The sequence below is a fragment of the Oculina patagonica genome, chromosome 11 (assembly GCF_052425735.1).
Source record: "Oculina patagonica isolate OP01 chromosome 11, crgOcupat, whole genome shotgun sequence".
Classification (NCBI taxonomy): Eukaryota; Metazoa; Cnidaria; class Anthozoa; order Scleractinia; family Oculinidae; genus Oculina; species Oculina patagonica.
The window spans coordinates 4,487,676-4,501,461 of NC_135768.1; the positions used below are offsets into that span (position 1 = coordinate 4,487,676).

Consider the following 13,786-nt stretch of genomic DNA (forward strand, 5'->3'; position numbering starts at 1 on the left):
GCAGCCTAAACTAAGGATAAGTGTTTCGCCATGACCTCCAAACTGTGTTATTTCGTTTCGTTTTTTGAATTGTAAAATTAATTTGTAGAGTAAGAAAAGGCACGTGCAGCTGTACAGAATCTGTAAAATATTTTCTAGAAACTTTATCACTGAGGATATTGCTTTGTAGTAGTAGTATAATAATTATGTTTATAAAGAAATGTTGATAATTATTTGCATAGAAATGGCAGGGCCGTACCTAAAAAACTAAACTAAAAAAAACCCAGTTGCTCCTGCCAGGAAAACTTGCCCCCACAGACACAAAAATCCTAGGTACGGCCCTGAATGGTTACATAATTATGGCCAGGCCAGAAAGGATAAAGCTTAAGATTGTTTAGACCATCTGTTTCGTCTAACGTGATTTACGAGAGAAAAATGATTTTCTAGATTTAAAAAAATAACAGACTAAGTTAAAACAAGAATGAAAATGTTTTTGAGTGTTAGAATAGGTAGATATTTATTTATATTACGTTTTCATGGTGGTTATTCACCAGAAAACACAAAGAGTTAGAGTCTTGTTAGGTTACTAAGAATTTATTTGTTGTTCATTTCAGTAATTTCCTTTAAGTACTTTTAAGATCTTGAAGAAACAGGTCTTTCTCTGGTCCTTTTCATCTTCCTCGCGTTGGTAGTCATCACGTTAATTTGTAAAAAGACTATAATTAATACACTTATATAAAGTTCAATAAAAATTGTAATTATTATTATTGATATTACTTTGATTGTTGATAACAAATTGAAACCAGATATAACTATTGAATGTATACAAGAAAAAAAGAACATTTGAATAAAGCCATCTGCTTTTAAGATACACTGAGTTTCGTTAACTTTGTATTGTCGTTGAGTTTTGGCCATCTGCATGAGCCTGAGGCAATTTTTTTAAGTCAATTCCAAGACATGTTATCCTGTTACCTTACAATTATCTAAGAACCAACTAGGCAGTTTTGAATAATTTAAGTGTTGTAAAACCAAAACCAAAGTAATCAGTCTGGCCAAACGCAATAGACACAGACAATCCAGTGAACCAATCAAAATGCGAAGCAAATACACATGAAATAACAAGCAGGATCGCATCTCGACTGGTTTTGGTTTTACTTCTAACTGGATAAAAAAGTGGCATGAGTTTTTTTAAGGTAATAATGCAAAACAAACGCTTACATTACCGGTACTTTTACAGCAAGGCGCCCACAAGTGTGACCACTTTTAATTTATTCACATTCTTTCGTGCAGATTTAATCCAATCAGAAGTCAACCGCAAGCTATCCATGGCTTTTGATTGGATTAAATCTGCACGAAAGAATGTGAATAAATTAAAAGTGGTCACACTTTTGGGCGCCTTGCTGTAATCATTCATAGGCTAACTGGAGTGCTATATTATATTTCTAATAAGCAGAGTGCTATTTATGCTGGGGTAAATTATAAGTTGTATATTGAGGGCTTTTATCTAAAAAAGCTTCGTTCTGCCCCTACTAAAAATCTGCCTCTAAGTCCTCTTTGTAAACTACACCAATCTGTCTACGGATCTCGTCCATCCAACGAAATACTTTTTTTGTGGTCTTCCACGGCATTGTAGAATTCTCCAGTTCACCTAACAGTAAACTTTGTCTGACTGCTTGAATTTCATATCTATAAAATGACAAAAAAAGGGTTAAAAAATTGTGGAGTAAAGGGTCCACATGCTCCCTGGTTCCGCTATCGCATCCTTGAAGACCCAGAGGGGAGTTACGCTGGGAGGTTTGAAGTAAAGGTGCGGCAAAATTGGTGTGACAAAGGTTTTCCATTCATAAAGACTTGCATTACACTGAGTTTTGTTCTACCCTGACTAACTGTCCCTGGGTTCCAAAGAGAGCAAGAAGGAGACAATGTTTCCTAGGGCACCCCCACACCCCTTTTTGAGCACCTCTGGACCTGCCACTGATGTGAAATAGATTATGTGCTATAAACCAGAGCTGAGCTTGACATCTTTTTTGGTCCATTACATGATTAGGATTTTGAGCAAATATTTCAGACTGATTATGAATAGTGGAACTTGGATTTAATGAACTCGGTATAACGTATGATATACTTTGCCCCAGTCATGCAATGCATGCAGAAAAAAATCCATGAAGCTGTAGTTCTTTGCATGCTTTGCGGTCCTATGTTACTTGTATCACAGTATTGCTTGTACTTAAGGCAGGCCGTAAACTAGCAAGCGGCAAGACAAGGCACTTGCCATGTCTCCATTTACACCAAAAATTCCAAAAAAATGTTTAGTTGAGAAAATAATCCATGGTTGAACAAGACTGACTTTTCAGAAGAAATACCTTGCAAAAATGCTGAAAATGGCATTAGTGCATCTAGATTACAAAATTCAAGACTCGCCATCGGCGATCACTGATCTTACCTTGTCTATGCCAAAAGTCTGGTTATGGCCCTGCTTAAGGAGAAATGAAATGTTCAGAACACTTGATAATTTACCTCATTCCGGTTCCGTTCTCATAATTGAGAGGCATGGAAGGTTGTGGAAGAGGATATTCCTTTGTCCCAGCTGGAGTAGTGTAGCGTGTGGGACAGTGGAAAGGTGCGTGAATAGTCAGACAGCCTTGTGATCCTACAACTGTGGCATCATTGGGAAGGTTGGCAGCTGAAAGTGATAGCAAAGTGGCTTAAAGCAGCTAAAAATAAAGCTTTTGCAAGATGGTCTTTCAAAAGTAAAATCTGTTTGAGTTTGCCCTGTACATGTGAAGGTACTTGGAAAAACAATCTGAGTTAGTCGAAGCTATGACCTTCTGCAAATAACCCTGCCACATTCACTCCCACATACTCAAACGGTTGTAATTTGTCCCCATCTCTAATCATCTCTGTTCCCATCCCCAGAGATTCCAACCCTCCCGATTTGATCGGGAGTCTCCCGATTTGATGCGTTGCCTCCCGCTCTCCCGATTTCTATCAAATTCTCCCGATTTATCATGAAATTCTGAAAAACAAGAAAAAAATTGCTATTTTTAGCACTTTTTTGCGATCTGAGTGTAACAAAAGTAAACACTGAGTAAAAAAAAGCACCAAAAATGTCTGTGAAAGGATAAAGGCCTTATAGAATAACTCAGAAATGATGTCAAAATGCCAGAAATGTCACTTAAGATAACATAAATTTGCAAAATTTCCTGTTGGAACATGCCCTAAGACCCCCCTAGAGGCTCGTACCTCCCTATTTTCCTTCACAAAGGGTTGGAATCTCTGCATCCCCCATCCCAATCTCTCATGCCCATCATCATCCTCAACATTGTCATTGTTGCCGTCGTCATCGTCATCATCATCATCATCATCATTACTACTCACCTATGCTTATAATCAAAGAAGCTGTTTTGTTTCCCTCATAAAGCATTGTCACTGTAAGTGTTGAGTCCACACCAGCAGATGTCTTTTGTCCAACTGCAGATATACTTAAAGGTTCTTTGCCTCCAAACATCATGTCCACAACATGCAAACAATAGATTCCAAAGTCCAATAGTGCTCCTCCCCCCTGGTTGGGGTCTTGCAGTCGTTCTATGCTGTCGCAGTTAATTCCAAAGGAGACAATAGCAACTCGAATCTCTCCCAAAGCATTTGAATCAATCAGGTTCTTGACATCTGCATACGGTGGAACGAACCTTGTCCATAATGCCTAAAGAAGCAAAAGCCATTATTAAATCTGTTTCTTTGATGCAGCATGATCCAAGTGATCTTGGCTCAAGTGGGGGGGGGGGGGCTCCCAATCGCATATGAAAGTTGCGGGGATGCTTGTCAGAAATTTTGAAAAGGACCCTCAACAGAGACCAATCTGGGCATGGCATGAGGTCTTTTGACCCCCAAAAGATACCAAAATACTTAAAATATAATTAACATTTGTATATTTCTTCTTGTGTAAAACTTTTTTTTTCCTTGTGCAAACATAAACGAGGCTTTGACAGCTGAAAACATTGGTGTTTTGCCCAAAACACCCTAAGTGAGACCAAAATTCCGAAATTTACACCCCTACAAGCATCCCTGCCCCTTTCATATGGGAGTCCAAACCACACCCTCTAGAAATGGGGAGGGGGAACTTGGATCATTGATCCTGTACCGGACCATTCCAAAAGGAAAGCACTCTTAGAAATCCTATTTAGTATACCTAGAGGAGGAGCGTTGCGTGACGACACTAAAAACGGCTGCGAGGGAGACTTTTTCAACTCTTGCCCCCGCCTCGATTAGTTTGGTAACATGTTGTGGGGGCAGGCATTTGTGTAAATTATTATTGTCACGGAGCACTAGCATTTTGCATTGTTGGCTTTAATTTTAAAAGGTCCAGAGCAACAAAGCTGAAATTGATATCTCACCTCCATAATGAATAATCCTTTCGCCTTAGCAAGTTCAAACAATTCCTTGGTGTCCTTCAGGTTCATTGTCATTGGTGTTTCACAAAGGACATGTTTGCCATGATTCAGGGCTAGTTTACAAAGCGAAGCATGTACGGGATGGATGGTACTGACATAAACAATCTCTACGTTCTTGTCGGTGGCGAGTTCTTCGTACGAGCCGTACGCTTTTTCGATGTTGTATCTATCTGCGAACTCGGCTGCTCTCTCTAAAGAACGAGCAGACACTGCAACTATCTTGTGATCATTTTCTGGTAATGTTTTCATGGCCACGATGAAATCGTTGGCGATTCGACTTGCGCCAAAAATTCCCCATCGTGTAGCGCTGGCAGCCATGTTGCATGGGTAGGTACAAAAACTCCCTCAAACAACACTTGAAAAGGCTCGACCTTGAAAAAGGCTCGAACATGACAATTTGCACGAAGCTCTCGGGACATCGTCGCTGACTGTTCATGACTTCCGTTGCAGTGGTGCAAACATCCCAGGCATTTTCATTGGTCCGTTTACAATAGCTTTTCTTCAAAAAGTGTCAATTTTTCAGAGATGAAGTGGACTATTTTTAGGATTATATATATAAAAAAAAAAATTTTTTAAGTTTTTTTCAGTCCGTCACAGATATAACTTCCGGTGTGACACTTAAGTGGCGTGACAAAGAATGCACGTGGTGTTGGTTTTCGCGCCAAAACGAATTTATAAGTTCTTCTGTTGGCTAGGTCCAGTACGGCCCAGACCTAGTTAAACAGAACCTCAACGCGATTAGGCACTTTGCGAACTGATCTGAGTGTGGTCTCCCACTGAGGGGACAAATAACCTGAATTTGAAAAAAAATGTACTTGAGTGACCATATATAGAGGAACGTTTTGTATTTCTTTAATTTTTTTATTTATTGTACACACTTTTTAACACACTTTTATAACACTGCGTCGTTTTATACGTTTACCGTTTTGCTTACCCTAAAAATGACTTAGAAAACTGAGAACTTCGTCGCTTCCAACGCTAAACCGTTGAACCTACAGTAGAACTTCGTCGCTTCCAACGCTAAGTTCGTTTTGGCGCGAAAACCAACACCACGTGCAACGTTTGTCACGCCACTAAAGTGTTACACCGGAAGTTACATCTGTAGCGGACTTTCGTCACCGAACGCTCAAGCGTTTTGTAGCTATTTGTACTACTTTGCCGAGGTAATTGTTGAGGCCTAAAGTTGGAAAATCGCTTGGTATTTCTACACCGACATCTCAGCAGGTTCAAATGGAAATTTTGGTGGAAAAACGGGAAGCATTTTTGACTGCGTGGTATTATATGTATAAATTTTGAAAAATCGTGCCCGTGAGTCACAAAAAGTTCGTACAATTTGTGCATATATCGAGAAGAAACCGTAACTCCAAGAAATCGCTCTGAATCCGCTAAAACATTCCACACAAAGAACAACACAGGAATTCAGGTGAGTAATTTTTATTTCAATTCAAGAGTTATTGTTCGTAATTTTTGGCTTTAAGGTCGCGGGGGATACCTACGCATGAATAAATTCATGAAGCGAAATTTTGCTTGACCTGTATCTTTTAAAACGCTTATTTCTCGGCTGTTATGGGTGCGATTTAGCTCAAATTTTACAGAGACATAAAGAAATGATGAACAATTAGGAATGTAATCTTTTATTTGGCAGATTGCACTTAACAGCGATGTTATAGCCATGTTACTGCCAAATTGGGAAGAACATGATTTTGTGGCAGAGTTTGCGGAACGAGTATGAGACAGCACACTGTGATCTTGTCAAAGACCAATCAGTCAATACCTCTAGGGTGTCATAACAGAAGCGGATTTTTTAATTTAAAGTTTGCCAGCAAGTTATGGAGGTTTAAATGAGCAAATTTGAATTTAATGCCTTCTACCTCTTACTAAAACCGCTCTTTTAAAATTCCGCTTCTGTTATGACACACTACAGAATTCATAGTTTACCTATCTGCAGTGACAAGTAATGAAGTTTTGTATCCGCGCTGTATTCTCTGCCACAAAATTGTCGGAAAAGTCCAAACTTTGAAATTTCCGAAGATGTCCCGACCAAAACACGATCAGAGATGTGACTATGGTAATTATATTCACGCACGCTTTTATGGTGAAAACAATGCGTTTTTAGAAAGGACACGATTGTTTATGCCGAATATTATTGTGATTACTTTGAGTTGCAGAAATATTCAAATCTGAATGAAAACTAACTCACAGACCTCCTATTGTACAACGTAAAATGCAACGCTTTAAATTGGTTAAAATATCAAAGAAACAGGGATATTTTTCAAATCACGCGCACGCGCCCATATTTTTATTCAGTCATAAATATCTCGTAAAGTTGTCGATGTCAGTCGTTGTACGTCGTGCATACGCTTTTAATAAATACATAATGATGAACCTAAGGTGTCCCCCGCGACCTTAAGTACCCATACAAATCATTATAAATATGCAATAAAAGGTTAACACATTCGTTGGGCTACCTGTGGTTATCGTGTTACCTAACAATTCGATTGAGTGTTAACCAAAACCAAAGTAATCAGTCTGGCCAAACACATTATAGACACTGACAATCCAGTGAACCAATCAAAACGTGAAGCAAATTGTACACATGAATACAAGTTCTCAGTGTGAAGCGCAGGAAAAATGTGTGTGAGCGCATCTGGATTGGTTTTGGTTTTACTTCTGATTGGATAAGAAAGTGGCGTCTTCGGCAGTCAAGTGAAAATTGCTCTATTCCAATTTAAGACCTAAATAATCATTCATAGATAGGCTAACTGGAGTGCTATTCTAATAAGCAGAGGGCTATTTATGCTAGGGTAAATTATAAGTTGTATATTGAGGGCTTTTACAAACGCTATTGTCTAAAAAGCTTAGTTCAGCCCCCACTGAAAATCTGCCTACAAGTCCTCTTTGTAAACTACACCAATCTGTCGACGGATCTCATCCATCCAACAAAACATTTTTTCTGTGGTCTTCCACGGCATTGTAGAATTCTCCAGTTCACCTGACAATAAACTTTGTCTGACCGCTTGAATTTCATATCTACAAAATGTCCAAAAAGAAAGATAAATCATTTTGGAGCAAAGGGTCCACCTGTTCTCTGGTTCCACTATAAGCATCCTTGAAGACCCAGAGGGGAGTTAATATGGGAGGGATGGAGTAAAAGTGAAGCAAAATTGGAATGACAAAGGTTGGCCATTCGTAAAGACTTGCATCATGCCCCAGGGGGGTAATTGGGTTTTCAAGTGGCAGGGATGATCCAATGGAGGCAAAAATCAAGACCCCAAAAAATCCCAGGAAATCCTTCAATCATTCCCGTCACTTGAAATCCTGAGTACCACCTCACCCTGGGGGATCATGCTGCATTTTGTCCCACCCTGACTAACTGTCCCTGGGTCTCCAAGGAGGAGCAAGAAAGAGACAATGTCCCGGGGGAGGGGGGGGGGGTACCTAAAAAAGTTTTGTACAGGGAGGCTCCACCCCGAGCTCTTACCCAGCTTACCCTTTTATATACCATTTTGCCAGAAATTGTACCCCTTTCGTATACCGTTTAATGAAAAAAGGTACCCCTTTTATATACCTGAAAGTCATGTTATGGACTTAAAACACGACGTTTTCTTGTCATTTTCAGTAGCGCTTAATAAATTGAAAAAATACAGCCATAAATTGCATCTGTTCGAAATATTCTAATTAAAGGCCCTTTCAAAAACCTAAATGACAGATTTCCATACCTTTTCAAATACCTAAACTTGTAAAATCCCTACCCTTTTATATACCTGAAGCCTGAAAAAGGTACCCCTTTCGGGCGGAGCCTCCCCATATAGGCCATTATAGGGAGTACCCCACCCCCCCCCCCCCAACACACTCCTTGTAGATTAGGTGCTCTAAACCAGGGCTGAGACTGCAGACGAAATCAGAATCTTTTTTGGTCCATTACATGGTAAGGATTTGTCACAAGGCAACAACACGGAATATGTGTTAAAGATGAATTCCAGTCCGTACTGCGCAATCTAAGCTGCAATGTTTATGTGAGCCTCACACGCGAAGGAATGTTTACAAGCAAAACTAAAACTTCCGCGACAAACTTACCTTTTCTTTCATTGTTAACGCCAGATATCCTTGCAGAACAAATAATAACGAGTAGAAGAACCTTGACGCTATTTCAAACCGACGTTTCAGCTCATCGGAAATTCTTGAACGAAACAAACTGTAATGGCGGACTAAAAAACTTCATGTATGCTATCACCGAAGTGTAACGTTTCAACGAATTCAAAACAAAAACGAAAACAAACCCCGAGTTTGCGCAGTACGGACTGGAAATCACCTTTAACTCTAAGACATTGATCAAGTGGGACAAGGACTAAGCACTGCAAAAGAGACATCTGTTTTGTCCAACTAGTGGCAATAATGACTGATTTTATAGGCATGCAATGCTTGCAGAGATCTATGAAGCTGTAGCCCTTAACACACATTGCAGGCCTATCATACTAACTTTGTAGGCATGCAATGTGTGCAGAGATCTATGTTGCTGTAGCCCTTTGCACACGTTGCAGACCTATCATGCTTACATTGTAGGCATGCAATTTGTGCATAGATCTATGTAGCCGTGGCCCATTAAACACATGACAGGCCTATCATACTAACAATATAGGCATGCAATGTGTGCAGAGAGCTATGTAGCTGTAGCTCTTTGTTCATGTTGCAGACCTATGATACTAACATTGTAGGCATGCAATGTTTGCTGAGATCTATGTTGCTGTAGCCCTTTGCACACATTGCAGCCCTATGATACTCTAGTGTTATAGGCAGAAAATGTGTGCAGAGAGCTACCTTGATGTAGCTCTTTGCACACATTGCAGGCCTGTCGTGCTAGTATTATAGGCATGCAATGTGTGCAGAGTCCTCTAGGGCTGTAGCTCTTTGCACACATTGCGGGTCTATGTCACTAATTCTATTCCCCAAATCACTATTTTGCTTGATCCACTATTAATGGTATTGTACTTTGGGAGAAATAAAATGTTAATCACTTGGTGATTTACCCTTACCTCATTCCAGTGCCGTTCACATAGTTCAGAGGCATGGAAGGTTCTGGAAGAGGGAATTCCTTTGTTCCAGCTGGGGTAGTGTAGCGAGTGGGACAGTGAAAAGGTGTGTGAATAGTCAGAGAGCCTTGCGATCCTGCAAATGTTGCATCATTGGGAAGCTTGGCAGCTGAAAGTGATAACAAAGTGTTTTTTAGCAGCGAAAGAAGCTTAATAAATTTGTAGATGGCTTTTTAACATTTTAAAAATAAAATCTGTTTGAGTTTGCCCCGTAGTCTCACACACAACTGGGAGGGTCATGTAGCAGCTCTTGCAAGTTCTCATATGAATGGCTTGGTACCCTTGGAGAAAAAAATAGAACAAAGAACAGGAACAATGCCCTCAGCCCCAAAAACAATAGCAACTGCTAGGCTAGAAGAAGAGTAGAATTACAAGGTTATGTTACAGCTGCTACACAACTGAACTGGGAGCAGCCATGCCAAGCTGAGCTACACAATCTAGCTATGTCAAGCCCAACATGACCTCTACATTACAACAGAGCTAACACTGGCTAAAAGAAAAAAAATAAGACAAAAAAATGGTTTATTTTCAAAAAACTCAAAAAGCTAAGGGTGTTTGGAAATGGTATGTCAGGGATTAATTAACAGATGAGGCCCTGCCAGGGGGGAAGGGTTCCCGTGTCGCTTGTCTAAATTTAAAAATGCGCCGTGTCGCTGTTTTATCAGACTTTGTGTCGCTATCAGTAGTAAAATTGAAGGAAAATTACTTGTTCTTGTCGGAATTTAAAATTTTTCAAAAGGTTGTTGTTTGTCGTGATTTTATTTTATATGCTGCCGCTACTTTTGGGGCCATGTCGCTTATCAGAATTTACCCTGGCAGGGCCTCACAGATGGCAATAAAGAATCTGAACCTAATGTACATACAGTAGAACCCTGGTAACTCCAACTCTGAAGGGAAACGAAAAACAGTGAGTAAGCAGGGTTCTTATCTGTATGATCTAAGATCTTTCATTCACTACAACCAACTGTTCTCCCGAAAGGATTTAAAGCTATGATCTTCTGCCAAATAATCTCTGCCCTGTTCCTCGTCCCCAATCCCCTGCATTTGTCATCATCATCATCATCACTGAACTTACCCATGCTTATAATCAAAGAAGCTGTTTTGTTTTCTTCATAAAGCATTGTCACTGTAACTGTTGTGTCTACACCAGCAGACGTCTTTTGTCCAACTGCAGATATACTTAAAGGTTCTTTGCCTCCAAACATCATGTCCACAACATTCAAACAGTAGAGCCCAATGTCCAGTAGTGCCCCTCCTCCCTGGTTGGGGTCTTGCAGTCGTTCTACGCCGTCGCAGTTTAACCCAAAGGAGATAATAGCGACTCGAATCTCTCCCAGAGCATTTGAATCAATCAGGTTCTTGACATCTGCATACAGTGGAACAAACCTTGTCCATAATGCCTAAAGAAAAAAAATCTGTTATGATAGAAGTTGGATTGTGAAATATTCTAGAAAGCGTGTATTCCAGTCGGTCAGTCGTGTCGGTGAGACACGGTGATCTGTTGCCCTTGACCGATGAATAGAACCGTGTGGGACTGAGAAACTAGCTACTGTTACGTGAACAGAGATCAAGTTAACAAGAAATCGCCATGAAAAACACAAAGCAAAATACTCCTAAAATGTAAGAAAGGACTTATTCAAAGTATAAACGAAATGGACAAATTATGTATTTGATGAGTTCTATTAATTCAGTGGACAGATGATCACATCTCTACATTTTTTTAATACAATGGGCCTGTGTGGTCGGTCTGTGTAAACAATTACGCGACAGCTCTTGCCCTTCGCATGTCACATGCGAAAATTATTGTATATCGGAAGTCACGCTACAATTTAATGAAACTTTTTGCTGAGCAATCATTCAACACAGACGTTGTCAGCTACTTTTATTAAGTTTACGTCAACTTTATGACAAAATTTTCCAAAAGTTATCTTAGACCCCCTTGGGAAACGTCATCGCCCCTCTGCATGCATTGCATGCCGTTTATTTCTGATGGCGAGAAGAGTGGGTGGTAGGCCTTTCTCGATTATGCTAGTAAAACTGGCATTTAATGCTACTAGAAATTCTCGCATAAGGCCAAAAAAATGCCAAAATAATGCCTGATTTCTTTAAAAAATGCTACTTGAATTCCAAAGAATGCTTTGTTTTATTTCAAAAAAAACGTACAAACCCTTACATTATATGCTCATATCAACAACAGGTGAAACTTAATAATTATTTGTTTATATAACTTGGGTCAGAATTAAACCTTTTCCAGCCAACAGCAACTAGACAGTCATAGTTGAAGCACTACCATGCGCTGGGTACACACAACCTAGAATAGCACAATTCTGTTCAACTTCTAACTCATATAAAACGTTTACGTTTCAGTATACTGTAATTATAAGCAGTTGCGAGCGCTTATCGCTTGTTGTATTGTGCCATCACACTGGCTTGAATGTAATCGACGAGAGCACAATCTTGCTGCTCATTGAATGAGGCTTTCAGGATTGAAAACACCCTTTCTGCGGCTGCAGAAGAAGGCTGTATGAGTAGCACTTGCTTTACCGCCGTAGACCAACGAGGACGTTGCTACTCCTGCCTGTGCCACCATTCAACTTTCTGCCCCTCATTCAGTACAGTGACATCTTCAGCAGCTGCTAAATAGACAGGTAGCTCAGGCTGGTCTTGAAACTCTTTCAGTAAGAAGACAGTCCCTAACGAACAAGCTTTTTTTCAAAGATTGCAGAAGACAGGAATAACAAACTCCATAATTTACTCCCAGAGAAGAACACCTGTCATTACAATTTGAGGAAGAAACGAAAATTCAATGCTAATTTTAAGACAAATAGATTGAAGAACTCATTCATTCTTAGCAATGCGCTCAAATTTTAAATATTTGACTTTTCATAGCTGTATATTTCATTTTGTATATTATAAGAAAATTTAACCTTTTTTTAACCATTGTAATTTTTTTGTAAAAAACTATATTATTCAACCCTCGGGTTGCAATTTAGTTTTAATAAAGCATCTATCTATCTATCTAGCTCGGCTTTGAGACCGTTGATGATAGCATCACTGTCCAAGAAAGGAAATGCCCTCAATGACTCTACGGATGCATCTGTTGGCCTAAGCCACTGGACGCAACACAAGTACACAAGTAACACAACGCACAAACAGTCGAAACAGACAAAAAACAATCAAATTAAGTAATCAAAATTGTGAAACTTTAGGATTATTTATCATTTTGAGTTCCGAGTGCTGAAATCTGGATCACAGCCATGAAAAATGACAGAAAATGCTAGCAATTCTTTTTCAAGAAAAAACGAAAAAAAATGCTCGTTTTCCCAAAAAATGCCGAAAAAAATGCTAGCATAATCGAGAAAGGCCTAGTGGGTGGGGGGGGGGGGGGTCACATCTTCGGCGTAACATACATGTTTTCCAGACTGGTTGGTGGTGCCAAAGGTTTGGGTTATTTCTGGGGGTAATCCACTTTAGCCAACGATTTATCGGTTCCTTTGATGCACCATGATCCTGCTGATCTTTGATCACTGATCCTGTGCCGGATCATCCCAAAAGGTCCGCACCCAAAAACACCATAACTCACCTCCATTATGAACAAGCCTTTCGCCTTAGCAAGTTCAAACAATTCCTTGGTGTCCTTCAGGTTCATCGTCATTGGTTTTTCACAAAGGACATGTTTGCCATGATTCAGGGCTAGTTTACAAAGCGCAGCATGCTCGGGATGGATTGTACTGACGTAAACTACTTCGACGTTCTTGTCGGTGGCGAGTTCCTCGTACGAACCGTACGCTTTTTCGATATTGTGTCTGTCTGCAAACTCGGCTGCCCTCTCTAAAGAACGAGAAGATACTGCAACTACCTTGTGATCGTTTTCTGGTAACGTTTTCATGGCCACGATGAAATCGTGAGCGATTCGACTTGCGCCAAAAATTCCCCATCGTGTGGCGGTGGCAGCCATGTTGAACTTTGCTCTGACACGCAATTCGCGGCCAGTGTTGCGTTACACAAAACGAAGGGATCCGGAAACCCCCCTGTGATCCCTGTGACCTTTCTCGATCTCAAAGATACTGAAAGAGTTTTTGTAACACAGTTTTTATCTTTTTGGCCTGACTGCTATTGGGCACTTTTTAAAGGGAGGCAGCAAAAACCCAAAGACCAAATCAATTTTATTTCGGCCATCACATTGTATTTGAAAAAATGGAAACCAAATACCATTTCCGGATATGAATTTGTACAGGTCTTAGGGTAAAAAAATTCATTTTCCCT

General features: G+C 40.0%; 2 protein-coding genes across 2 annotated transcripts; both read right to left on the reverse strand.

The window, feature by feature from the left end:
• Nucleotides 1–1,388: 1,388 nt before the first annotated feature.
• On the reverse strand, nucleotides 1,389–4,788 carry LOC144630598 (trans-1,2-dihydrobenzene-1,2-diol dehydrogenase-like). Its single transcript, XM_078488970.1, has 4 exons — nucleotides 4,374–4,788; nucleotides 3,358–3,682; nucleotides 2,497–2,662; nucleotides 1,389–1,665 (listed from the first exon to the last, which is right to left on the reverse strand). The coding sequence occupies exons 1-4, from the start codon at nucleotides 4,746–4,748 to the stop codon at nucleotides 1,509–1,511; spliced, it is 1,023 nt and encodes a 340-aa protein (XP_078345096.1). The 5' UTR covers nucleotides 4,749–4,788; the 3' UTR covers nucleotides 1,389–1,508.
• Nucleotides 4,789–6,842: 2,054 nt separating this feature from the next.
• LOC144630600 (trans-1,2-dihydrobenzene-1,2-diol dehydrogenase-like) lies at nucleotides 6,843–13,501 on the reverse strand. The gene is made up of 4 exons (XM_078488972.1): nucleotides 13,104–13,501; nucleotides 10,596–10,920; nucleotides 9,464–9,629; nucleotides 6,843–7,460 (listed from the first exon to the last, which is right to left on the reverse strand). The coding sequence occupies exons 1-4, from the start codon at nucleotides 13,476–13,478 to the stop codon at nucleotides 7,316–7,318; spliced, it is 1,011 nt and encodes a 336-aa protein (XP_078345098.1). The 5' UTR covers nucleotides 13,479–13,501; the 3' UTR covers nucleotides 6,843–7,315.
• Nucleotides 13,502–13,786: the final 285 nt, after the last annotated feature.

Excerpts from the sequence above, each read along its gene's own strand:
- LOC144630600 (XM_078488972.1), bottom strand. The coding sequence starts at position 13,478 with ATGGCTGCCACCGCCACACGATGGGGAATTTTTGGCGCAAGTCGAATC. Across the intron at positions 10,921-13,103 it reads AAGGCTTGTTCATAATGGAG|GCATTATGGACAAGGTTTGT; the intron begins GTGAGTTATGGT and ends TTTTTTCTTTAG. Across the intron at positions 9,630-10,595 it reads TTCTTTGATTATAAGCATGG|CTGCCAAGCTTCCCAATGAT; the intron begins GTAAGTTCAGTG and ends TATCACTTTCAG.
- LOC144630598 (XM_078488970.1), bottom strand. The coding sequence starts at position 4,748 with ATGGCTGCCAGCGCTACACGATGGGGAATTTTTGGCGCAAGTCGAATC. Across the intron at positions 3,683-4,373 it reads AAGGATTATTCATTATGGAG|GCATTATGGACAAGGTTCGT; the intron begins GTGAGATATCAA and ends TTGCTTCTTTAG. Across the intron at positions 2,663-3,357 it reads TTCTTTGATTATAAGCATAG|CTGCCAACCTTCCCAATGAT; the intron begins GTGAGTAGTAAT and ends TATCACTTTCAG.